This window comes from Oratosquilla oratoria, unplaced genomic scaffold (assembly GCF_046742065.1).
Source record: "Oratosquilla oratoria isolate Oo_2021 unplaced genomic scaffold, ASM4674206v1 SCAFFOLD62, whole genome shotgun sequence".
In the NCBI taxonomy this organism is placed as follows: domain Eukaryota; kingdom Metazoa; phylum Arthropoda; class Malacostraca; order Stomatopoda; family Squillidae; genus Oratosquilla; species Oratosquilla oratoria.
In genome coordinates, this window is record NW_027467726.1 from 1,092,921 (window position 1) to 1,119,648 (window position 26,728).

Sequence of the window (26,728 nt, forward strand, 5' to 3'; positions counted from 1 at the left end):
GCCTTGGTATATGTATGTATGTATGAGTTTATCTATACACCTTTTAATTTTTTCTTTTGTTATATTTACCGTAGCGAGTAAGTTTACCCTAGACTTTTCACAGGTTTCAGTTTGGAATTCACTTTGAGGTGTTTCGTTTACGAATACCGAGCTAAAATAATTGTTTAAGATATTACCCATTCCTTCATTTGAATATTCAAGTTGACCGTCAGCAGAAAATAGTGGACCAATGTGATTCCTAACAACCTGATTTGGGGGACGTCTGTCCTTAAAAGGAATGTAAGTTTGAATCATCTTAGTGAGCGTATTTTGAAATATTTCCCACATCTGATCTACAGGTCTTTCGTTTAATTTTGCCTCCCAATCTGTAAGCTGAAGCTCCTGACGTAATCCTATGAACTGAGCTTTACTGAAATCGGGTATTTTAGAAACACAAGTATCTATTCTAAAGAAAATTAGGAGTTTGAATCTAATTAAGTTGTGATCGCTATTTGCAATAGATTCACTGACTTCTGCATCAGTTACCATGCTTTCGCGGCTAGTGATCAATAGATCGAGTAAGTTTTCATATCTTGTGGGCTCTTTTATATGTTGAATTAAGTAATTGTCACCAAGAAAATCAATCAAGCGACTATCTATATGGCCATGTTCAAAGGTCATCCAATCAATATCAGAAAAATTGAAATCACCCATTATTAACAAATCCCGGTTGCAGAAACTAGACAGTTCTTGAAATAACAGTTTGTCGTCTGCTAATGATAATGTCTTTGGCCTATATATTACACCTATATTCATTTTTTGTCCATTTGTTTGGGTTAACTCAACCCACAAACTATCATATGCATCCTGTTTCACTTTCTCTAAAACACAAGCATGAACATTGTTTTTAACGTACAACAGAACACCCCCACCTTTCTTGTGGTTTCTATCCTGATGAAAGTGTTTAAATTCCGCAATATTAAATTCAGCTTCAAACTCTGTACCATTTAACCATGTCTCAGTTATTCCTATCATATCGAGATTTTCGCTTTTGACATACGCCTGTATTTCTTGAAATTTGTTCCTAATACTACGAGCATTAAAGTACATGGTTTTAAGAAACTCGTGATTATTTCTTTTTGACACATTTTGAGTTTCAATATCATGTCTTACATTATCATTTTGTTTTTTATTTATATACCTTGCTCTATATTATTATTTGGTCCCTCATTGACATTCAATGCCTCATTAACATTTCTTCCATCAAAATTAACACTTCCCCCATTAAATTGTCCAGCTAGCTTAAAATTTGGAGATGAGTCAACACTACTCTAACAAAAGCGCTCCAATGTAGCAAGTAGCGTATAAATTGGAGATGAGGCAACGCTACTCTCAGAACAACGCTCCAATGTAGCGAAAAAAAAAAATAGATGTGGGAACGCGTGGGCAAAACATACGCTCGCGCTTATGTATGTTAAAATCTTGTGCCAATAACTAGTTATTGGGGTAACGGCCGTTACTGGATGTAATAATCGCCCATCTCAAGAACCCAATGTTTAGGAGAAAGACATGAGGAACCTAGGGAAGACGTTAGTTGGGTAAAAGTAGCCATTCGTTGCTAATGTAGCTATTCGTTGGAAGCGTAGGATAATAACAATAACAAATATGGTTGATTCTAAGTTCAGCGCCGTAATCCCTACATAGAAGGTAGAATCTGTGTGTTTGTTATTTGATATTATGCGTTAATTTTTTAGACGTCTTCTGCAACAGTCATTACTCCATGTGTAAATTCTCCCCACCCAAAAACCCCGATTTCCCACATTTCCCCCCAGATCGTTCGGGAGGAGAGGTAGGCCTAAGTGCATTACTTTAACAATTAATATCTTAAAAAACTACTCAATTGCGCAGGAAATGAAGTACACCATCGTTCATATCACAACAATTATCACACATGAGCCAGATATTAAGTTCTATGGTTGGGTGAATCGGTAAATTGTCCCCAATTTCGTTCCATTATTTACTATGAGTCCTGCCCTGCTAAATGATAATCTTGACCCATTTTTATATTATATGATATCACGTTGCCATCTTTGTTTTTCCAGTTTAAGTTAAGGTGCATAAACATCTCTACGTAACAGATTGTTGCCCAGTTCTTCAATCAGCAGTTTTGAATATATTGATATATGCTAGGAACAATATCTAACAAACCCTATATTAGCAATCAAACCCCACATATCTTCAAAACATAACCGATGTTCTTAATCGGCTTATTATGCCTGTGAGCAAGACTTATTTTACACATGCCCAATCCCGGATGAAAAAACAAAAAAACACCAGTACCGCTATCATCTCACCACTACTTCCTGCACATAACGACTGTTAGTAAACCACAGCTTGTGAAAGGTCAGATTGTAAGGAGGTGGATTTCTGGATTACAAAACAAAAACAGATTAGTTAGCTTACCCCTTGATAGAGCTTATGATTTAAGCATTCTTAGTTCTGTTGTGACAAATATATTCGCTAAGTAGGGATAAACCATGTAGAAAAAAAAAATAAAAGTGCCTTTGTACTGCAAGAATATTTGAAATAGTTTAGACATTTGTGAGACGCTGAAGAGTGTCACGAAAATGATAAGCAATGAAGGAAGCCACACAGGTAAAGAAAAGATTATTGTAGGCATTTGCCAGACAGAACCTACATGATTAGATTGATGCCTGGAAGTTGCAGGCCATTATGGTTGTAGCTATGTAGGTGTTGGGTACTTTAGAAAGAATGCTGTAGGTTAGTAACGACATCAAATTAGGTATTTTTCTGTTGAAAGAAACCCAGCGTTTCAAAAATTGTAGAGGGGGCTGTCTTCAGGGAGGTTAAATTTTGTAACCTAACAAGTCTTGGTGTTTTAAAAATTGCTGCCGACGTTACAATGAATTCATTGTATTTAAACATGGGCTAGCAGATGATATAGGAAAGGGTTGCAGACTGGCAAACATCTATGTGAATACTTAAAATTATTATTAGGTAGAATCATTACTATACATTTATTGTAAAAAAATATATATGTATGGAAGAGAATGAAAATGATCTTGTATAAAATTATCTCGTATCGAATACAAGAAACAAATTAAACAAATACCATTGAAAAATCTATTTTCCATGAGGGAGAGAGACTGAGTAGGTTAGATATGGTCAGAATAAGAGAATACTGTGCTTGATTTATCGTTTATTTGAACAATGTTGTCATTTCTCGCACTAATCACTGCCTTTGCATGTTTCTCTAAATCACAATACTTATTTCCCAATGCAGTCCTCAGACGAGGGTGAGGGTATAGTACAAACTAGTGATTTCCAATTGAAATGGAACACCCGATTTGGTCAAATCAACAGGAAAATTGTTGGGAAAAAAATTGCTTGTTGGGTGTTTTGCTAATGTCAGGATTTAGATCCCTGAATGCAATATAACTTTGGATAATACAATGTTTTTTATGCAGTGTCAAAGCAAAAAAAATAGGCCAGGAGATCCTTCTATTCATAACAACGTCCATAATTCTGTCACAGGATGAAGTTTATGGATTCCCTAGGCACCAGGAACTCAAGTTTAAATGCCATTAGAGGAAAACTATTGACAGCAGTCATGTGATACATGCTTGTCAGGCACTGGCAAGACCAGAGGCTTCTAGAGTGGTTGATGTAGACCCATGGCAGTCAATGCGAGTATGCAAAGGGTCAATAAATGCTTGGGGGTTGATAAATACCTAACCTAACATTTTGGAGGGGCTCCTTTCCAACCACCATCTCTTGCTCCACACACATTTCTAATCAATTTGTTCCACTCTGATCCCTTCCTGGTATACCACATCTTCCAACTGGTATCCAGGCAGAATGCCACAAGATATAGGTAATCCATGTATAAAACACAAACAATGACATATTTTGCACACATCTATTTTATTTTTCCTATACAAAAAAGAAAACTGTGCATATAATGTTAAAATAGAGTTGATGACATTAAGATTCTTGATGCTACAGGTTGATTGGATTCCATTGAATGTTGAAACTGGTACTTGCTAAGAATTCCAGTTTTGAAAGTTGTTTTACTCCCAACTCTGATGTTTCTGTGGGGGCTGGCCAGTTGCATCCTGTGCAATTATTGGCCACTTTATTGTCTTCCTCTCTAGGGAATTCATTAGGGTCCATACAGAGGAGTGATTATTTCCAACCAGAAAAAGAAATGATGGTAAAAAGATAAAAAAAATAAGGAATGACAGTTGTTCCACTTTTCATACTTTGTGATGACTCCACATTACTTAGGTCATACTCTGATTTGAGGCTTCATTTGTAATCACACAATTCTAAGGGCTATAAGAACTTGATTTATTCTTGTTATCATGCTATACATCCATTTAATTCTTGTATGGCTTTAACATAAACATAAAATACATACCAATGGCTATTTCCCAAGACAAGGGAAGTAGCCAAAAAACAAAGGTATAAAGTCCACTCCCACCCATTCCATCCCCACATACTGTACTCCACTTTCATTCACCCCTTCCTCCCTCTTATCTTAGCTCCTCATGGATGACAGGTCATTCCTGCATCTTGCCCACTGCCCTTGGTCAGCAAGACACAGGAATGCTGCTTCATTTTTATTGGTGACCCCCCCCCTCTCTGCCCCCACATGCAGAAAAGGAGAAGATGGGGAGAAATCCCTTTGGGCTGCATAATATCATTCACACATACTCCCTCAGCCCCCCATCCTCCACCCACTCCTTTCCATGCATCACAGCATCATCCATCCATACAGGACCATTCTCCATTCATCCCTATCTTCTTCTGTCATCTCTCTTCCTCTCTTTCCCAATGTCCTTCATACAATCTCCTTTTAGCATCCATTCCCAAATGTCTGTTTCTCATTACACTTTAATCCACCAAGGCATTTACTTGCTCTTCTCAATCTGCATTCTACCTCCACCTCCACTCATCACTTTCCTGCCACATTTGCACCCAAGTATCTAAAACTATCTCTCACCCTTGATACTTCCAATTTGCTACCACATTCTTCCCTTGTACATCTCATCACCTTACTTTTACCCACATTTATCTTCAACTCCCTTCTTTTGCACACCTTCCCTAACTCCATTACTAACTCACTTAATTCCTCTGATCCTGCCACAAGCGCAGTGTTGTCAGCAAACAACTGGCTTATCTCCTACATTTCTCCATTTTCTTTAACCATCTCCAATCCCAGGCCAATTACCTTTGCATTTACCTCTCACTCCACCCCATCCATGTATAAATTGAACAGCCAAGGCAACATAAAACACCCCTGGCAAAGTCCCACCTTTACCTCAAACCATTTCTGATTCCAACACAGGCTCTACTACTCTCGCAAAAACTCTTAACTGCTCTCAACAGCTTCCCTCCTATCCCATGTATCTGCAATACCTTCCACAGTGCCTTCCTGTCTACCCTGTTATAAGCCTTTTCCAAATCTATAAGTATCCCAAAAAACATCCTTACCTATTCCTAAAGTTTTCTCACATATCTGCCTTACCACAAAAATCTGATCCACGCAACCCCTACATGTCCTAAACACACACCGATCCTCACCAATTACTCCCTCTGTTCCTCTCCTACTCCTCTCAAACAAAACCCTTCTCATAACCCTTCCCAACTACACTAAACAAACTGATCACTCTGAAACTACTACATTCACACTTGTTCCTTTTTCCCTTGTAAAGTGGAACTATACAGGTACTCCACCAGTCCCCCGACACTCTACCTTCTTTTAAACAAACATTAAACAACCTCACCAGCCAGTCCACCATCACTGTCATTTTCTTAGCGCTTCCCACTGCATTTACCTTTCCTTCCTTATCCTCCTTCACATTTAGAAACTTCCTAAAATACTCTGCCCATCTTCCTCTTACCACCGTTTCTTCCATTATCATCTCTCCATCTTCACCCTTTACCTTTTCTTCTCTGCTTTATTTTTTTCCAAAACACCTTTTTATTACTTTCAAAAATTTCTGTTATACTCTTACCCCATTTCACATCTCCCTCTTTGCTTCCTTTATCTTATGCTTTGCTTCTTTTCTCTTTTCTTTGTACCTCTCATATGATTCTCTCATCCTGTTTTGTAAACAGTCTATGAATGCTTGCTTCTTCTGCAACTTTCTATGCTTCCTCATCCCACCACTTGCTCCTCCTTCTATTTCATCCCATCCTCCTTGTTCCACACACCAACTTTGCATACCTTGTAACTCCCTCCTTGAATCATCCCCATTCCTCCTCCACTCCTAGTTCTACTCTATCCTTCACTCCCTCTCATTGCTTAAATGAAATTCTTCTATCTTATACCCCTTTGATTATTTTGGAGGAATACCTCAAGGGTTCATCAAGTTCTGGGCTACAGTTTTCCAAGTCTTTTTCTTTGTACCCTTATTATCAGTTCATCTAATGGTACTAGTTCGTTAATACTGCAGATAATATTGATCAACCCTGTCATTGGTTGGCTAATATTCCTATGTAGTGCATCTGCTGCAATGTTACAAAGGATTACAAAGGCGGAGCATGCCGACAGGAGACCTTTTGATCCATATCTAGGTCGGATGCGAAAAAAAAATCATATTAATAATAAAACAATAAATAAAAACTATAATAATGTAAATAACAAATAAAATACATGTATTCAAACTTAACCTCATAACATGGAAGTGTAGTAAACCACTTGGCTAATCTGCCTCTAAGATTCTTATGTTTGAATAAGTTCTAAATAGCTGTATGATCAGTCCACACTGTGATTGGATATCCCAGTATCTTATCTCTAAAACTCTTTTGTGAATATATCACTGCTAATGTTTCCCTTATTGTAATGCATTGTTACAAAATCTCAATGTGAAAGCTATCTGTTGCAATTTTGCAAAGAATGAGCTCTTTATTATAATTAGGAAAAATGAGAACTGGAAAACTAGTAAATTTAACTTTCAACTTGTCAAAAGTTTGTTGTTATTCAGGTCCCCAAATGAACTTGGAATCTCTCCTTCACAAAGAATTTAATAGATTAGATGTGTCTGCATATTCCTTAATAAACTTCCTATAATACCCTGTCAAAGGATTACAAAGGTGGAGCATGCCGACAGGAGACCTTTTGGTCCATAACTAGGCCGGATGCAGAAAAAATATACATAAATGATAAAAAAAAGAGGATAAGAATTATGATAATATAAATGATAATAAATAAAATAAGTAAATAGTAAATAATAATAAATGGAAATCAAGCGAATAATAAATAGACAAATAATAACAAACAAATAATCAAATAATATAAAATAAATTATAATCATTACAGCGTCTTGCTTAAATGTTTATCTAAATGAATCTTAAAGCTTCAAACTAAACTACATTGCACTGCCTCTGCAGGAAGTTTATTCCATTTATTAACTACAAGGTTGGTGAAGTTGTTCCTAACCACTTCCAAATTAAATCTATTTCCTGACAGTTTGAGACCATTATTTCTTGTCAGATTCATTCACTGTAAGAATTTTGTCACTTTATCAAGTCACCTCTGAGTCTACGCTTTTTTAGGGAAAACAGATTCATATGTTTTAGTCGATTTTCGTATGATTTACTTTTTGATATTTGGAATCAGTTTTGTGACTCTCCTTTGTACTTTTTCCAATCTGTCAGTGTCTTTAATGAAACTTCTTTCTCTACATTGTTTGGTACTGGGTAGTTCTGTACTGCCTCTACCTTTGAGTTCACTGTACTGAGTCCATGCCTTTTAACTTATGTCTCAAATAAATGACACTGTCTTGTAAAAACTTTAATTTTTCCAATTTCCCTTTAAACCTGATTCAACTGATTTTTTCACTGTCTCTACCTTTGAGTTCACTGTAGTAAGTCCATGTCTATTTATCTTATGTTCCAAATAAATGACACTTGCAAAGTTTCACTTTCAACCCTGATTCAACTAGTCTTGGGAATACCTAATTTAATATCTTAAAGTGTTCAGTTGCTGTTTGGAAAACTATTCAGATATCATCTAAAAATACACTGGCTGTGTTTCCTAACAACCCATCTAGTACTGTATTAATTTCATATAAGTTATGGAATGTTACATAACTAAAATGGCATTTGCTTGAATGCATAATGCCTTGTTGTTGTAGAAAAAGCTGTATAATCTTAAGAATCTTTGTGCATCTTTATCTGCCAGAAAGCTGATTTGAAATCAGTAGTGCTAAAATACTGATTCTCAGTTCCCAAACTACAAAATATATCTGCTATTACCAGTAATGGTAGTCAATCAGGTATTGTCTGTTTATTCAATTCCCTATAATCAATAACTGGACACATGGTACCATCTAAATTTGGCATCAGAATCAGTGGGAAGCTCTATTCACTTTGACTGGGTTCTATGACATCCTGTGATAACATTTCAGGGATCAAGTTATCTACAATGGCTAGCTTGGAATGTGGTAATCTGTAGGCAGGTATATAAACAGGTTGAAAACCAGTTTTAATTTGATCTGATGTTTTAAAACAGCTGTTTTGTCCAAGGTGTCCCCAGGCAAAGGAATTGCTTTATTGTGCTTCACTAGCAATGGGATTAACCATGATTCTAACTCAAGACAAGTAGGCCCTAGTTGACTCTTATATTTCTCCTCCAGATCTGTTTCTTCCTGAATTGAACAGATGGATGAAAGTGGTGATTCCACCTCTTCAGGACTCTTGTTTAAAATCTTAATGGGTTTTTGATAGACTTGAAAAGATCCTATTTGTGAACCTTGTCTTTAGACCATGTCTTTATTCAGAGCACTAATCACTAATATTTCTGCCTTGTTCTTGTGTGTCTTATAAATCCCAAAGTCCAATTTCAAACCTTTTATCCTAATTGATTCTGGGATGGTTAAAATTTTGAAGACTACAGTGATGCCTTTCAACTAAAAAAGTGTAGACTCAGAGGTGACTTGATACAGGTCTTTAAAATTCTAAAGGGAATTGACAACATCAAAAGTGACCAAATTTTTACATTGAATGAGAATCAGACAAGAAACAATGGTCTCAAACTGTCCGGAAATAGATTCAATTTGGAAGTAGGTAGAAACAACTTTGCCAACCATGTAGTTAATGAATGGAATAAACTTCCTGCACAGGTAGTGCAATGTAGTTCAGTTCAAAGCTTTAAAAACAATTTAGATAAATACCTAACTAAGATGCTGTAATGATTATAATTTCTCTTATATTATTTGTTTTTGTTTTGTTATCATTTGTCTGTCTGATTTTTATTCATTATTAGTTATATGTCAATTTATTATTATTTACTATTTACCTGTTTGTTTATTATTTAACTATACCTATGCATTGATTTATGTATTTTATTTGTTATTTACATTATCATAGTTTTTATTTATTATTTTATTATCATGATTTTTTTTTTCGCATCCGACCTAGATATGGATCAAAAGGTCTCCTGTCGGCATGCTCCGCCTTTGTAATCCATTGTAACTGCACTTGTACTCTGTTAATTGCTCTGGAGTGCAATAATGTTGACTTTATTGTGCCACCTTCCACAATTAGCAAAGCTTCATTTGGAGTTGATGCATTCTGATTAATTTCTGGGATTTCTTGAACATCTGAACTGTGTCCACTATGTGTGTCTTCTTCCTCATGTGTTCTCTGTTCTTGAATAGACCACTCTGACCCGCTACTATCCAATCTAGCATTGTTATCTTTCCCCATCAATCTCAATAGGTTCTCTTATCTCAAATACTGGCTCTAAATCTAGTTGATTTAAAAATGGGATTAAGTGTGATTTTGCTAAGATCCCTAACTCAGCCAGACATATGATCATGCCCTCTTTTCTCATTGTTTCAAATCCTATCACTAAATCTCCTAGGAAGACAGATTCTTCTACAACTATCCCCAGAATGTGCAAGTGCTCATTTTTATACAAAATAACATCAAAGTCAGTCTTACCTAATGCTTTCAACTGACTCCCTGTTACTCCTAGCAATGAGTAATGGATTGGTTCCAAGAGTTTCACTTTGGATATCATCCTTTTTAAGCACTTTACTGATTATAACATTTACTGCAGATCCTGTATTGATAAATATTTGATTAGGTCTATTAAATACTTTACCCAGAGAGAGGAGCCCTAGTACAGAAGTCCTTCCAATTGTTATTGTAAATTTATACACTTCACCTGTTTTACTTAATTTCTTTGCGTCATCGATAAGAACTTCACATTCTGTTCATTTTTTGGAACTTTTTTTTTTTTTTTGAGCTTAGACATAATAAGGCAGTTGAACCCTAAATTAAGTAGTTCCTCTTGGTCAGGGATGAGAATCTTGGTTAGATTAATGTAACCATTTAAAGGATATGGATGATATGGCCGCCATTCAGATTAAAAAATTTCTTTTGATTAGCTCTAGTGATGGAATTTCTTTGTTGGTTCAATTTCTATAAAAAGGCTGTCAATATATCCTTGCCGAGTTGTGATGTCTTCTCTTGTTTTGTTGAATTTGTTGTTATCGTGAAATTTACAAGTTCATTTTCTGTGACGGATGATAGTTTATGATTAATTCATATACGGGCATTTGATGGAGGGCAGTAATTTCCACCTGATGATCTGAATGAGTCGTGAGAACTTTTGTGTTAGATAATTTGAGTTAGATGACTCCTCCATGAGCTCTAGTGTCTCCGACAGTTCTGAATAGAATGTATTTTTGACTATGTTTTTATGTAATATGTTTCCTCAAGTGAGTCTAGGCATTCGGTATTGGTTTGTAATATTGCCAGCAGTTATAATTGGTACACGGATTGGACAGTGGCTCATGTCGGAGTTGATCTGGCAATTATGTGTTTGTTTACATTGTAGTGAAAGAATAGAAAAGGGTAGTAGCAAACACCAGTTTGCCATTTGTTGGCAGAGTCCACTATATGAAGTTCATATGAGTGTGTATTGATATGACCAACTAAGTAATCAGTGACCAACATTAACAGCAGTCAAGTGGTGGTTGTTGGCGAGTAGCATGGATACATAAAAGGGCACCTCCTCAAGGTTAGGCATGTTAAGCAGTATTTTGCTATGTGATTTAAAGAGAGGCTTATTAACATCAAGACTCGGCATAATCTATCTAATTCGCCATAACTAATAATTTACCTCTGTGAATTGATTCAGTATTCGAGCCTGAAAGTGGGCCTACTTGTTTATAGTAAAAAAGTAATTGTTGATTTACTTAGCCGATTATTATTAAAAGGCTTAACATATTCGTGAGTAAATTAAGTTGTTTTATATAATAGCTTCAGGAGTTCAATTAAATGAGTTGGTCAAGTTCACCTAGTATGTACTAGGGCCTATTTGTTCTTAGTTGAAACCTTGTGTCCAGGTTGAAGTTTGTTTATTTGAATTATGGCCTATTTTTAGTGAAATCGAATTGTTTTAATTTATTCATAGGCTAGTACAACCTGAATATTTTTTGTATTTTATATAAATACAGTCTAATCATGACTAGTGATAATGAGGATAATGATAATCTTGATAAAGCTGGATTTGAGACTGCATTGGCTAAATTGAAGCGAGAAAGGGGTATACTTAAAAGAAAAGTTACTCTGATTCTTAATCAATTAAAGGATTCACTCAATTAAAAGATATTAAACATTCGTTTCTGTAGTAAACAATTAGATGTTATTGATCAAGTTATAAGTGAAATTAAAGTTAAAGATGAACAAATTTTAGATCATTTAAAGGAAAATGAAGTAGATGTTAAGAAATTTGACACATTTACTAGTGAAGTAGATAAGCAAGTAGGCTATCATATGGAAATAGATGAAAGTCTATCAGGATTTTAAAATGGCAGGGAATAAATCCAATATTCACTCTGCAAGCTCTATAGATGCTGATAGATTTGTTGAAACACTCAATAGGCTAGACCATTTTGATACTAAACCGCCTCCCTTATCATGCAGCATTTTTGATGGAACAGAAAAGGATAAATTTGCCTTTTACTCTTTCCTCAATCAGTTTAATAATGTCATAGGTAATAAGGAGAGTATGTCCCAGGCAGTGAAGCTTAGTTATTTACATAGTTATCTTAGGGGTTATGCTTTGAAAATCATTAGCCATTTGTCTATCATAAATGAAAATTATGATACTGCACTAAAATTATTGAAGGATGAATTTCTGGATGTACCCTTTATAGTGGATGAAACTTTCAGAAGGATTTTAAGCGCAACAGTGCCTCAAGGATATGACAAGGAGTTTTTTACATTAAAGTCATTCATCACTGAAATAAGAGCATACATTTTTGAATTAAAGTCTAATTATGGTTATGATTTTACAGTGAAAGATTCTCCTGGAAATTTACTATTGAGTCATATTCTCTTTAATAAGTTGCCTGCAGCATTCAAAAGGGAACTGGTTCATAAATATAATACAAACTATCCTATGTTGACTGAAATCTTTGAGTCATATAATGACATTATTAAGACTCTAATTAAGACCTGTAAAACTTCTTTGCCCAAATTTGATAAAAACAATAAGGCCAAAGAAAATTCAAAAAATGCACCCAAAGAAAATAAAAGTTCTCTTCAAAATTTTAAGACCAGTCAAAATAAGGTTGTTCCCTCTAAAAACCTTATTTGTAAATTGTGCAGTGCATCAGGTCACTCTTTGGGACAGTGTGAAAAATATTCAACTCTAAAGGATAAGACACAGAGAGTACAGGAGTTAGGTCTGTGAATGTTGTGCTGGATCTGGTCATAAAGAAGATGAATGCTTTGGCAAGCAAAATAAATTAAAATATGGTTGTAAACACTGTAATTCTCATGGCCGTATAGCACCCCTTTGTCCTGAATTTAAAGGGCCTAATACTAGTAGTAATCATCTTTGTTTAACATCTCAACAAAAATCTGAAAATGATTACATTTCCCCTACCGTAACTTTGGAATTTATTCATGGTAAACAGAGTAAGAAGATCAGATGTCTAATTGATACAGGGAGTCAGCGATCCTACATGTCAGCAACAGTTGCTAAAGAGCTGTGTACGGATTTAGACTCATTGAATATGATAGACTTCAATATAAAAACATTCATTGGATCTGAAGTTAAGAGCTTTAAGCAAACCTTAATAGGTGTTAAAATGAATAAGATAATTCAAATGCCATTTCTTATTGACCCTTCACTCAGCATAAGTTTTGTTGTACCGGGTGTGAATGAAGCCCTAAAAAATATAAAAGATCAAGGTTTTGAATTGGCTAATGAAGCCTTTGGATTAAATCAGGATAATGAATTAATAGAGGTGGATGCATTGATAGGTGTAGACTTGCTTCAATTCCTTCCAGAATGTTCATTTGCCCCGTGCTTGCAAGGGAGCTGCATGGTAATTGGAAATAAAGTAATTCCTATTGGTAATGTCAATCATTTCTTGACTAGGAAACAGGCTTCTCAAATTAGTATAAAAAAAAATGCAAGTAATGAAGTTCAAATTTATCAATGTCAGAAGCCTTCTAAAGTTCATGACACCTCAGTTAATCTGATACTTAATCCAATTAAATCTCATTTTAATCCTCTAGAAAACATTTTAAGTGATTCAGATATTGAAAATGGGATAGAATATCTCTTTAGCTTGGAATCTATTGGAATTAGTAAGAATGAAATCTATAGTTCAGAGGATCAAGAACAAATTGCTAGATTTAATGAAGCTATTCAGTTTAAAGATGGCCATTACCAGGTTAAGCTTCCTTGGCATTCGGAAAAAAAAGAACTGGTCCCTTCTAATTTTCAGGTTGCCAGAAAAGTTTTAGGGAGAGTCTCAAAAAAATCTTAAAAAGTCAAATCTTTATGAAAAGTATGAAGAGGTCTTTGATAAGCAGCTTCAGGATGGAATCGTAGAGCAGATTGAAATAGACTTTTCTGTTGAAAAGGTGAATAATCACACTTGGATTCCACATAGGCCAGTCATTAAGATGGAAGAGCAGGTCTCAACTAAGATTAGAGCAGTTTTCAATTGTTCACTAAAAACTGATAAGAATCTACCTTCTTTGAATGAGGCTGCATATACTGGAGTTGATCTAATGGAGTCCTTCCTTAAACTGTTATTTTGCTTTAGAACTAATGATATAATCTTGCTGAGTGACATCAAGCAGGCCTTCCTGTCAATTAGGCTCAGCCAAGAGTTTGACAAGAACCGTTTTTGTTTCCTTTGGGAAAGGGATAAATTGACTGCTTATAGATATAGAACTCTAGTATTTGGATTTACATCATCACCCTTCATTCTACATTATGTAATGAAGAAACATGCCAGTAAATTTCCTCTTGACAAATGCACTAACATTCTTTCCAGTCAATCCTATGTTGATAATTTAATATTCACAGGTAATAATTTTAAGGAAATGACTGACCTTTATCGGCTTTGCTATGAAAGAATGGCTCTTGGTGGTTTTATTTTAAGATCTTGGAATTTAAATTCACTTGAACTGAGACAACTGATAGAAAGGGATGGCAAATTGGTTGAACACTCAAATGAGACAGAGAAAATTCTAGGTTACAGATTCAATCCTAATATAGATGAGATGCAGCTTTCGCCTGTTGAATTTCACTCTGTCAGTACTAAAAGACAATTGTTATCCGAGACTTCAAGTTTATTCAATCCACTGGGGTTAGTCTTACCCATTAGTAGGTAGAAACAACTTTGCCAACCGTGTAGTTAATGAATGGAATAAACTTCCTGCACAAGTAGTGCAATGTAGTTCAGTTCGAAGCTTTAAGACTCATTTAGATAAACACCTAAGCAAGATGCTGTAATGATTATAATTTATTTTATATTATTTGTTTTTGTTTTGTTATCATTTGTCTGTTTTGATTTTCATTTATTATTACCAGTAGTTATGTGTCAATTTATTATTGTTTACTGTTTACCTGTTTGTTATTCAACTATACCAATGCATTTATTTATGTATTTTGTTTGTTGCATACATTATTATAGTTTTTTTTTTATTATTATTTAATTTTATTATTATTATGATTTTTTATTTCGCATCCGACCTAGATATGGACCAAAAGGTCTCCTGTCGGCATGCTCCGCCTTTGTAATCCTTTGTAAGGAATGTTGCTGATGAGGAAGGTGTGGCTACACAAATTAGGATGGGATGAAAAATTGCCTGAGGACATAATAAATGAGTGGGATAATATCAAACCAGACTTTGAGAAAGCTAATCAGGTCTCCTTTATTAGGCAGGCATTAAATGAGAATGAAGAGTATGGACTTAATATTTTTAGTGACAGCTCACAAAATTGCTTTGGGTTTGTTGCTTATGGTACCAGTAAGGAAAGTAGTTCCCTCTTATTTGCTAAAGCAAAAGTGGCTCTTGCTAACAAGGAAAAAGAACATAGTATCCCAGTCTTGGAGCTACTTGGAGTGATTCTTGCTTTAAAGTGCATCTCCACTATTTTGAATGCCTATTCCAATATAAGATTCAACTATATTAATATTGCTGTTGATCCACAAGTTGTGCTCAACTGGTTAATAACCAGACAGACCAAACTAAAATCTAAGTTTGTCAAAAATAGAATAGGTGAGATGGATAGTAAACTACAACAGCTTGAAAGGGATTATAACATTCCCATTAGTTTTAATCATGTCAAAACTGAAAATAATCCTGCTTATCTCTTAACTAGAGGATTAACCTACAACAAATTTATAGATAATTTTGAATTTTGGCTCAAGGGACCAGATTGGATGAAATATGAATTAAATACCTGGTCTAAATACCCATTGTTGAGTGTGGGTTTTAATCTGATAAATCAAAATATCAATACTCACAATACCATGCAAGGAAAGGAAGTTGAAATCAAACCTATTTTTGACATTAATAAGTTTTCAAACTATAATAAAGTTATGAAAATCACTGAGTATCTCTTCAAGTGGATTTGTATGAAGAGTGGTGAAAACTCTCATGAGAAGGCATTGGATTATTGGATCATGATAAATCAGTCAGTCGGTTTTGCTAAAGAAATTAGCTTCCTTAAACAAGTGGATACACTCAAGTCAAGTATAAAGATTCAGAAGTGCCTTCCTGAGTATTGAATTTAAACTTGTTTCTTGATGAAAAGGGCATCCTGAGATCACGAGGAAGGATTTCCAAATCACTTAATTTGATTATAATGTGCACAATGCTGTACTTTTGGGAAAAGATCACCATTTCACTGTACTTTTTACCAGATTTTGTCATGCTCAGATAAAACACATGGGAGTCAGTACTACCTTGAATTTCCTAAGGTCCCAAGGATTCTGGATCCCAAAGGGTAGATCTTCTGTTAAAGCTTCAATTAAGGACTGCAAAATTTGCCAGAAGTATAATGCACTTGCCTATAATTACCCTAAAGTAACCAGTATGCCTAAGCAGCACATGAATCTGATCAGACCTTTCAATCATGTGGAAGTTGATTATACAGGTCATTTATTTTTTAGAAAAGATGATACTAATGCTTTGAGTAGATATTTTATATTGATTTTCACTTGTCTAAAAAGAGACAGGCTTATAAGAAATATAAGTGCTCGGGTGCATCTAATGACTATGAAAGTTATGTATCAATACAGAGAGATTTAAAAAAAGACAATAAGAAAAAGAAAACGACAATACGAAATGAACATCGCTGAGAAATCCAAAGAGAATCCCAAAGAATTCTATAGTTACATTAAGAGATAAAAAGGTTGTTAGGAATCACATTGGTCCACTATTATCTGCTGACGGTCAACTTGAATATTCAAATGAAGGAATGTGTAATCTCTTAAACAATTATTTTAGCTCGGTATTCGTAAACGAAACACCTCAAAGTGAATTCCAAACTGAAACCTGTGAAAAGTCTGGGGTAAACTTACTCACTACGGTAAATATAACAAAAGAAACAATTAAAAGGTGTATAGACAAACTCAAAGTTAATAAAACACCAGGGCCTGACGGTTGGCATCCAAGAATCTTAAAGGAAATGAAAAATGAGATTGTTGTTCCATTAGAAATTATTTTCAAGAAATCCATCATATCCGGAGATGTCCCAAGAGAATGGAAGCTAGCTAACGTTACTCCCATATTCAAAAAAGGTGACAAAAAGAAACCAAATAACTATAGGCCTATTAGTTTGACTTCGATCGTAGGAAAAATAATGGAAACTATCATCAGAGATGCTATTGAATATCATTTAGAAAGTAACCGTTTGATAAATGATAGCCAACATGGTTTCAGACGGAAACGTTCTTGCGTGACTAACTTACTCGAATTCTACAACACAGTTGTCTCGAATTTTGACAAAAGAAACAATATAGATTTAATATATCTAGACTTTGCAAAAGCTTTTGATACCGTCCCACACGAAAGACTTCTTACTAAATTAGCTTTGCATGGAATAAGTGGTAGCCTATTAGGTTGGACTAGTAATTGGTTGAAAGGTCGAAAACAGAGAGTTGTTTTAAATGGAAAAACTTCTGGATGGAAAAGTGTTGCAAGTGGAGTTCCTCAGGGTTCCGTTCTTGGGCCACTTCTATTCATAGTATATATAAATGATATAGACCATGGACTAAAATCTACTGTTTCCAAATTTGCTGATGATACAAAACTGTGCGGAGTGGCAAATGATCACTCAAACCAATTAGATATTCAAGAAGATTTAGATAAATTACAGCAATGGTCTGAAAAGTGGCTAATGAAATTTAACACAAGTAAATGCAAGGTAATGCACATAGGTAAAAATAACAGCAAGTACGATTACAAGTTATTTGGAAATTCGTTAACAAAAGTGGATAGTGAAAAAGATCTCGGCGTAATTATCAGTAACGACCTCAAATCATCCAAGCAGTGTATTTCAGCTTCTGAGAAAGCAAATAAGATTCTGGGATTGATTGCGCGATCTTTTGATTTCAAAAGTCCATCACTCATTAACAAGCTATATAAATCGTTAGTTCGTCCACATTTGGAATATGCTGTTTCCGTATGGTCACCGAATCTCATTAAAGACATTGACAGACTGGAAAAAGTACAACGTCGAGCCACAAAACTGATTCCAAATATCAAAAATAAATCATACAAAAATCGACTTAAGCATATGAATCTGTTTTCCCTAAAAAAGCGTAGACTCAGAGTTGACTTGATACAGGTCTTTAAGATTTTAAAGGGAATTGACAACATCAAAAGTGACCAAATTTTCACATTGAATGAGAATCAGACAAGAAACAATGGTCTCAAACTGTCCGGAAATAGATTCAATTTGGAAGTAGGTAGAAACAACTTTGCCAACCGTGTAGTTAATGAATGGAATAAACTTCCTGCACAGGTAGTGCAATGTAGTTCAGTTCGAAGCTTTAAGAATCATTTAGATAAATACCTAAGTAAGATGCTGTAATTATTATAATTTATGTTATATTATTTGTTTTTGTTTTGTTATAATTTGTCTGTCTGATTTTCATTTATTATTAGTTATATGTCAATTTATAATCATTTACTATTTACCTGTTTGTTTGCTATTCAACTATACCAATGCATTTATTTATGTATTTTAATTGTTATTTACATTGTTATAGTTTTAATTTATTATTAATATGATTTTTTTTTTAATTTTTTTTTTTTTTAATTTTTTTTTAATTTTTTTTTTTTTTTTTTTTTTTTTTTTTTTTTTTTTTTTTTTTTGCATCCGACCTAGATATGGATCAAAAGGTTTCCTGTCGGCATGCTTTGCCTTTGTAATCCTTTGTAATATCAGGGATGTCCATTTTGAGTTGTTGCCTGACATGTCAAATAAGAATTTCATTCTGGCCTTGCAAAGATTTTGTAATCAGTATACTATTCCGACTTACTTGTACAGTGATAATGCCCGATCATTTGTGAAAGGGGGAGACATATTAGAGAAAACTCGAGTCAAATGAATTTTTGGATGAACTCTCAAAAAACAAAATCAAACATGTAAGAATCCCAGTATATTCAGCATGGGTTGGGGCAGCATGGGAACGTCTTATCAGAACAATAAAAAACTGTCTGTATAAGGCAATTGGAAGATCTAAATCAACATATTTTGAGTTTCTCACTGCCCTTTCAAACATAAAAAATGCCATTAATTCTAGATCTCTCACTTATAGAGCCAGTTCAGAAGAATTTGAATTTATAACTCCAAATTCATTCCTCAAACTTAACAACATTGGTTCATTGATGTTCAAAGATGAAACTGATATTTGGGTTAATGATGAAAATCAGGAAAATCTTGAAAATGCACTTTGCAAGCAGAATGAGATGTTTGAGGGATTTAGAAGGTTGTGGTATGAAGACTATCTTCTGAGTTTAAGAGATTATGCAAAAAAATCTTTACCAGAAAGAATGGTCTGACAAGATAAAGAAAGGAGATGTAGTTTTGATTAAACATCCAAATAAACCCAGACCCTTTTGGTTAATGGGAATGATATTAGAGATAATTATTGGGCATGACAATAAGGTTCGGATTGTTAAAGTGAAACAAAATAACGGAGAAATTGCCTTCCATACAATAAAGAATTTGTATTTCCCATGGAATTGAATATCACTCTTGGAAGTCAAAACCCATCACAACCTTCAGAGGTAGTTGCTGGCTTTGTTTAAAAAATTCTTTGATTCTGTTTACTGTAAATCAATTTCGGAGGAACATATACTTCCAACTGTAAAGAGAAACCTCTCTTTAAAAACAAAAGAGGATTACATCACAATTTAAAATAACAGTTGGATAAATTCAATAAGGTGAAAGAGAGCAAGTACACACTTGGCCGAGTTAAAACCAGTCTCTCGAAAAGTCTTCGCCTTTTCAATAAATAACATCTAAATATCAAGAAGGTAAGATTGAACTTTCTCATTTTGAATTAGTCTAACTAAAGTAAGAAATTGTTTGTTTATTTGGATGAGGAAAACATCCTTTTCCAATAGCGATACAGGGCTGGGACACTGTAAATGGTGTGGGTATGATGTGCATTACATGTTTATGAGGGTAACCAATTCTATTTACAAAAGATTACAAAGGAGGAGCATGCCAATAGGAGACCTTTTGGTCCATAACTAGGTCGGATGCAAAAAGATATAACTATAAATAAACAAATAAATACAAATAATAGTAATATAAATAGTTAATAGGTAAAGTTAACTAATAAAGAAATGTGCCATTAAGTACAAATTCAATTCACTTGGGGAGCATCTTTGGTAAAATTATTCTTTGGTTATTAGGAATCAAAATCTCAGAAGGAACCAGCAACTTGGGTTCAAGTCGATGACTCAGCGTCTGCTCATTGAGAGAGCATTTACATGATGTGCAAAGTCAGATTTTCATGGTAAGGCAGATATGTGAGAAAGCTTTAGCAAAGGGTTAAGATGTTTTTGGGCCTTCGAGTATTTGGAGAAGGGTTTTGACAGGGTAGATGGAAAGGCATTGTGGGAGGTTTTACAGATATATGGGATAGGAGGAAAGCTGTTAATAGCAGTCAAGTTTTTTTTTTTTTTTTTTTTTTTTTGCGAGAGTAGTACAACCTGTGCTAAAGCCATAAGGATCAATGAGAGGATATCACAGTTGTTCACGCAACTGGGATACCACTTTCTTGATACTTGGTTTCTCATTTCTAGGCATCATGACTTGTATGTTTTTGATGGAATCCACCAAACTCACAGAGGCAAGATGTTCTTACAAAGTGGAGTTCCTCAGGGTTCCATTCTTTGGCCACATCTCTTCATAGTATATATAAGTGTTATAGACCACGGACTGAAATCTATTGTCTCCAAATTTGTTGATGATACAAAACTGCATGGAATGGCAAACGAGCACAAGTAAATGGAAAGTTATGCACATAGGTAGAAATAACAGTAAGTACAATTACAAGTTATTAAGAAATTCGTTAACAAAAGTGGATAGTGAAAAGGATCTCGGGTTAATTATCAGTAATGATCGCAAATCATCTAAACAATGTATTTCAGCCTCTGAGAAAGCAAATAAGTTTCTAGGACTGATTGCGTGGTCTTATGACTTCAACCACAGTTGGAATATGCCGTTCCCTTATGGTCACCAACAGATTGGAAAAAGTACAAAAGCGAGCCATATGACTGATTCCAAATATCAAAAATAAAAGATATGAAAATCAATTAAAACATATGAATCTATTCCCCCCCCCAAAAAAAAACAAAAAAACGAAAACGTAGACTCAGGTGACTTGGTACATGTCTAAGTTTTTTAAAGGGAATCGACAACATTAAAAGTGACAACATTTTCACACTGTTATTATTTCTCAATTTGTTTATTATTATCTGTCCATTTATTATTATTTACTATTTACCTGGTTGTTTATCATTTAACTTTACCTATTTATCTATTTATTCTTATTTATCATTATTATTTTCTTGTATTAATTTATCTACCATCATTATAGTTTTTTCGCATCTGACCAAATTATGGACCAAAAGGTCTCCTGTCGGCATGCTTCTCCTTTGTAATCCTTTGAATTTGAAATGGAGAGAGCGAGTGGTTTGATGAATGGATGGGACTTCACCAGGGATGTGTCGTGTCGCCGTGGCTGTTCAATGTGTAAATGGATGGGGTGGTGCGAGAGGTAAGTGCAAGGGTAATGGGCCGGGGATTAGAGAAGGTTAAAGAAAATGAAGACATTCGGAGGATTAGAGGAGGTTAGTGTCTGAGTTTGAGAAGGTGTGCTAAAGAAGGCACCTACGTGATGTTTTCCGAACCAACGGTTATCCGAGTCAGACCGTATGGAAATGGACGAGGACGCCGCAACGTACCGAGACACCATCCCCTCACACAGGACACAGGGTCACAATTCTGTACATTAAAGGTACATCAGAGGTGACGGCCAGGATACTCTGGGACAAGAACATACAGGTAGCACATAAACCACGCAACACTCTGCACCACAACCTCTCCAGGGTCAAGGACATGGAAGCACCCACTCAGTAGTCGGGTGTAGTGTACCGCATTGGCTGTTTGGATTGTGATGCAGATTGCATAGAAGAAAGACAGAAGAAACTCGCCACTAGAATTAAAGAGTATAAACAGGCAATTAAACGGAAAGATGCAGCCTCAGCACTTTATAAACACATGGACGAGCTACAGCACAACATTGACTGGGAAGGAGCCAGAGTGGTACACAGAGACATACATACATACACATACATATACCAAGGCTCATTTCCCCCTTACTAGGGAGGTAGCCAAAAAGGACAAGGCATAAAATCATTCCCACCCTTTCCATCCCCGAAAACACTCCACGCCCCTCCACCCTCCCTCCCATCTTAGCACCTCCTGAATGACGGGTCATCCCTGCACCCTGTCCACTGCCCTGGGTCAGAAGCAGTGTCGCAGGACACAGCACATCCACAGCAAGGCCGCTTCATAAAATCGGCGACCCCCCCTCTCCGTCCCCCCTACATAAAGGAGAGGACGGGGAGAAATCCCTTCGGGCTGCGTCAGAATTTTGCTCACACACACTATCTCACCCCCCATTCCCCCATCCAATCCACCTCATGCATCACAACATTTTCCATATACAACCATTCTCCATTCACCCCTGTCTTCTGTCCTCTCCCATCCTTTCTCAACCGACATTCCCCTCTTCCCCAAAGCCCCCTTCACCCCATCCATCCATCTCATCCTAGGACGTCCCCTCATGTTCTATCACTCTACCTCTGCCTTCCACACCTCCTTTACTAGTCTTTCTTCACTCATTCTTTCCATGTGTCCAAACCATCCTAATACTCTTTCATCAACCCTATCTCCCAGCTCCCTTGCCACCCCTGTTCTCCTCCTCACCTCCTCATTTCTCACTCTATCCAACCTAGTAACCCCAATCATACTTCTCAGACACTTCATCTCAAACACATTCAAACTCCTCTCTTCCTCTCTTATGTTCCATGTTTCTGCTCCATACAGTGCTGTTGGCACAATCACTCCTTCATAAAGTCTCCTCTTAGCATCCAATTCCAATTTTCTATTCCTCATTACACTCTTTAATCCACCAAGGCATTTACTCGCTTCTCTCAATCTACATTCTACCTCCACCTTCACTCCACCCTTTCCTGCCACATTTGCACCCAAGTATCTAAAACTATCCACTTCCTCCAGTTGCTCTCCCTTAATGCTCACTTCCAGATTACTGCCACTTTCACCCCTTGTACATCTCATCACCTTACTTTTACCCACATTTATCTTCAGCTTTCTTCTATCACACACTGTCCCAAACTCTGTCACCAACTTCCTCAATCCCTCCTCCGATCCTGCCACCAGCGCAGTGTCGTCCGCAAACAACAGCTGGCTCACCTCCCACTTTTCTCCATTTTCCTTAACCATCAGAGACAGCTCAAAGAAAAAGAGAATATTTGTAGAAGCGTGGACGACAAAAAATATTAGCGTAAATAGGTGCATAGACTTAAATCCAATATACCTGGGCACTAGGAACACAATGACAGACTCAACATAAAATGAGAGAGTACAGGGTGAACAAATGTCACAGTGTGTATGAACATGATTTCATTTATTTCCTTTTTCGTGCAAGTGTGTAGTCCACTTTTTTCACTTGTTGTATAAACCGCATTTTATTATATTGTATTTATTCTTTGTAAATAAATATGTATATGATCCATTATGTATAATTGGGTATGTAAGGTTGTGACCAGTTATCCGGTTCCCGTAACGACTGGAGGAGGAGGAGGGGACCCGGACAGCTTCGGTATCACGGAATACCTCTCCCAGTTCCAACTACGGCCAATATATTAAGCTTTTTGTCCACTGTATCTCATTACGCCCCTGAAGACGGTCCTAGGACCGAAGCGTGGGCATTAAACATCCCATTTTGTTAACACAGGTAAAAGCTTGGCGGGATGCTTTGTCTTCATTTTTGTTTGCTGTTAGCCCAAAAAGTCATCTGCAAAACACTCCCTACGTGACGTGCGCAAGATTTTGACAGCAAAGCAAGTAGTGTGCCTCTACGTTAAAGGTTGCTTTAATTGGTCTAGTTCTTCATTGGTTCTGATCGCCGCTGCTAAATTTGTAGATAGAAAGAAGGCGACGTATTAAACGTGTTCAGTGTTTACATTCTCTAATGCCAGACATACAATTGTGTTGTCATTCTGATTTATGAGTAAAATAAGCAATGGACGTAAATATTTCACAAATTTAATTGCAACTCATTTGTAGTGACCGTTGCAACGGTGAATCCGTTACTCGATAAGATGATCTCAAAATTTTGTTTTAGTACTGGTTGATTGAGGGGCAGGATTGAGTCAAGTATGGAATTTCAACCCACAACTAGGCGAAAGGCTCTGCCACCCCCATTATAGGAGGAAAGGGTCTGTTGGTTTGTAATATTGTCAGCAGTTGCAACTGCTACACGGATTGGACAGTGGCAACTGTGTGTTTGTTTACACTAAGCAATGACCAATGTTAACAGTGGTGGTGGTTGTTGGCGAGTTGTGTGCCCGGGTAGGTGGGCACCTATTCGAGGGCTAGGACAATGTTATTGGTGTGGATGTCGTGTGAACACATCCCATTTTCATGAGTGATTTTGATAATCGATTTTACTGTGTGCTTTTCAGTAAAATATTCTTATAATAGGGGATGGCATGTATGAAATGGTTTGGATACAAAACACCCACAATCCTACTATTACAAATCTCAAAAAGTTAATGTCAATCTTATGATTACATTTTTTCCAGAAAAGTAACCATCAACATTTCTGTGGGAAAGTTATCCATAGATTCCATGTATTTGTCATGCAACAAAGAAAACCCGATGTGGCATCTATACCTCAGCTATCTCATGGGGAGAAACATTTCTAGTGCGACCTATTTTATGCAATTTTCTCACCAAAATATTACCACATATATCACATGATGACATAGCAGAGAAGCCTTTCCAATGACTTGTGTGATTCTGCTTTTTCACAAAAGGGTAATCTCAAACATCACATGATGACCCACACAGGAGAGAAGCCTTTCCAGTGTGACTTGTGTGATTCTGCTTTCTCACAAAAGAGTAATCTCAAACATCACATGATGACCCATACAGGAGAGAAGCCTTTCCAGTGTGACTTGTGTGATTCTGCTTTCTCGCATAAGGGTCATCTCAAAGATCACATGATGACCCACACAGGAGAGAAGCCTTTCCAGTGTGACTTGTGTGATTCTGCTTTCTCACGTAAGGGTAGTCTCAAACATCACATGATGACCCACACAGGAGAGAAACCTTTCCAGTGTGACTTGTGTGATTCTGCTTTTTCACAAAAGGGTCATCTCAAACATCACATGATGACCCACACAGGAGAGAAGCCTTTCCAGTGTGAATTGTGTGATTCAGCTTTCTCACATAAGGGTAATCTCAAAGATCACATGATGACCCACACAGGAGAGAAGCCTTTCCAGTGTGAATTGTGTGATTCTGCTTTCTCACAAAAGGGTATTCTCAAAGATCACATGATGACCCACACAGGAGAGAAGCCTTTCCAGTGTGAATTGTGTGATTCTGTTTTCTCACATAAGAGTAGTCTCAAACGTCACATGATGACCCACACAGGAGAGAAGCCTTTCCAGTGTGAATTGTGTGATTCTGTTTTCTCACATAAGAGTAGTCTCAAACGTCACATGGTGACCCACACAGGAGAGAAGCCTTTCCAGTGTAACTTGTGTGATTCTGCTTTCTCACATAAGAATAGTCTCAAATATCACATGGTGACCCACACAGGTGAGAAGCTATTCCAGTGTAACTTGTGTGATTCTGCTTTCTCACGTAAGAATAGTCTCAAATATCACATGGTGACCCACACAGAAGAGAAGCCATTCCAGTGTAACTTGTGTGATTCTGCTTTCTCACGAAAGTGTATTCTCAAAGATCACATGATGACCCACACAGGAGAGAAGCCTTTCCAGTGTAACTTGTGTGATTCTGCTTTCTCACGTAAGGGTAGTCTCAAAGATCACATGATGACCCACACAGGAGAGAAACCTTTCCAGTGTGACTTGTGTGATTCTGCTTTCTCACAAAAGGGTGGTCTCAAACGTCACATGGTGACTCACACATGAGAGAAGCTATTTCGGTGTGACCTATGCGATTCCACTTTTTTCACAAAAGGGTCACCTCAAATGTCACATGATGATCCACGAATCCCGGAAAAAAAGACCCAGCGGAAAAAGCCCCACATAGGAAGATCCCTGGGCGGAAAGAAGCCCCACCGGAAAAGAGCCCCCAATTTATAGATAATAATACTTATTATTAAAAACAGTAATACTTGTTTTAAATAAAACCTAGTTCAAAGGGCCCGGTGAGTTGGTTTCAAATTCCGAGAGGTTGAGGTGTTTAATTGCATTAAAGGTGTGAAGTAGACTTCCCTAATGGTGTGGGTATATAAGTCCCACATTCATTACAGTATCATTCATATCATTAGTGTGTACTCATCTGTGTGGATATATATATATATATATATATATATATATTTCAACATGGAAATGATAAAAAACAACAAAGGTGGACAGAAACTTTGTTACGATGGTTATATGTACACGAAGAAGAGTGTGAACAAAACGTCTATACGATGGGAGTGTTCAAGGAGAAAAGCTATGAAATGCAGTGCAACACTGTACACGGACTTGGATATATCTATTGAAATCAAAGGTACAAAACATAGTCATAATTCTAATACTGCTAAAGTAAATGCCACGAAGGCCAGAGTTCAACTGAATGAGCACGCTTCTGCCA

At 36.3% G+C, this 26,728-nt stretch overlaps 1 protein-coding gene across 1 annotated transcript; it reads left to right on the forward strand.

Annotated features, from left to right (window-relative positions):
* Positions 1-1,619: 1,619 nt before the first annotated feature.
* On the forward strand, positions 1,620-26,055 carry LOC143023812 (uncharacterized). Its single transcript, XM_076182433.1, has 2 exons — positions 1,620-1,686; positions 24,694-26,055. Exon 2 carries the CDS (start codon positions 24,946-24,948, stop codon positions 26,053-26,055), a length of 1,110 nt encoding a protein of 369 aa, XP_076038548.1. The 5' UTR covers positions 1,620-1,686; positions 24,694-24,945.
* Positions 26,056-26,728: the final 673 nt, after the last annotated feature.

What these genes read in the sequence shown, in the direction of transcription:
- LOC143023812 (XM_076182433.1), top strand. Translation starts at nt 24,946, where the DNA reads ATGATGACCCACACAGGAGAGAAGCCTTTCCAGTGTGACTTGTGTGAT.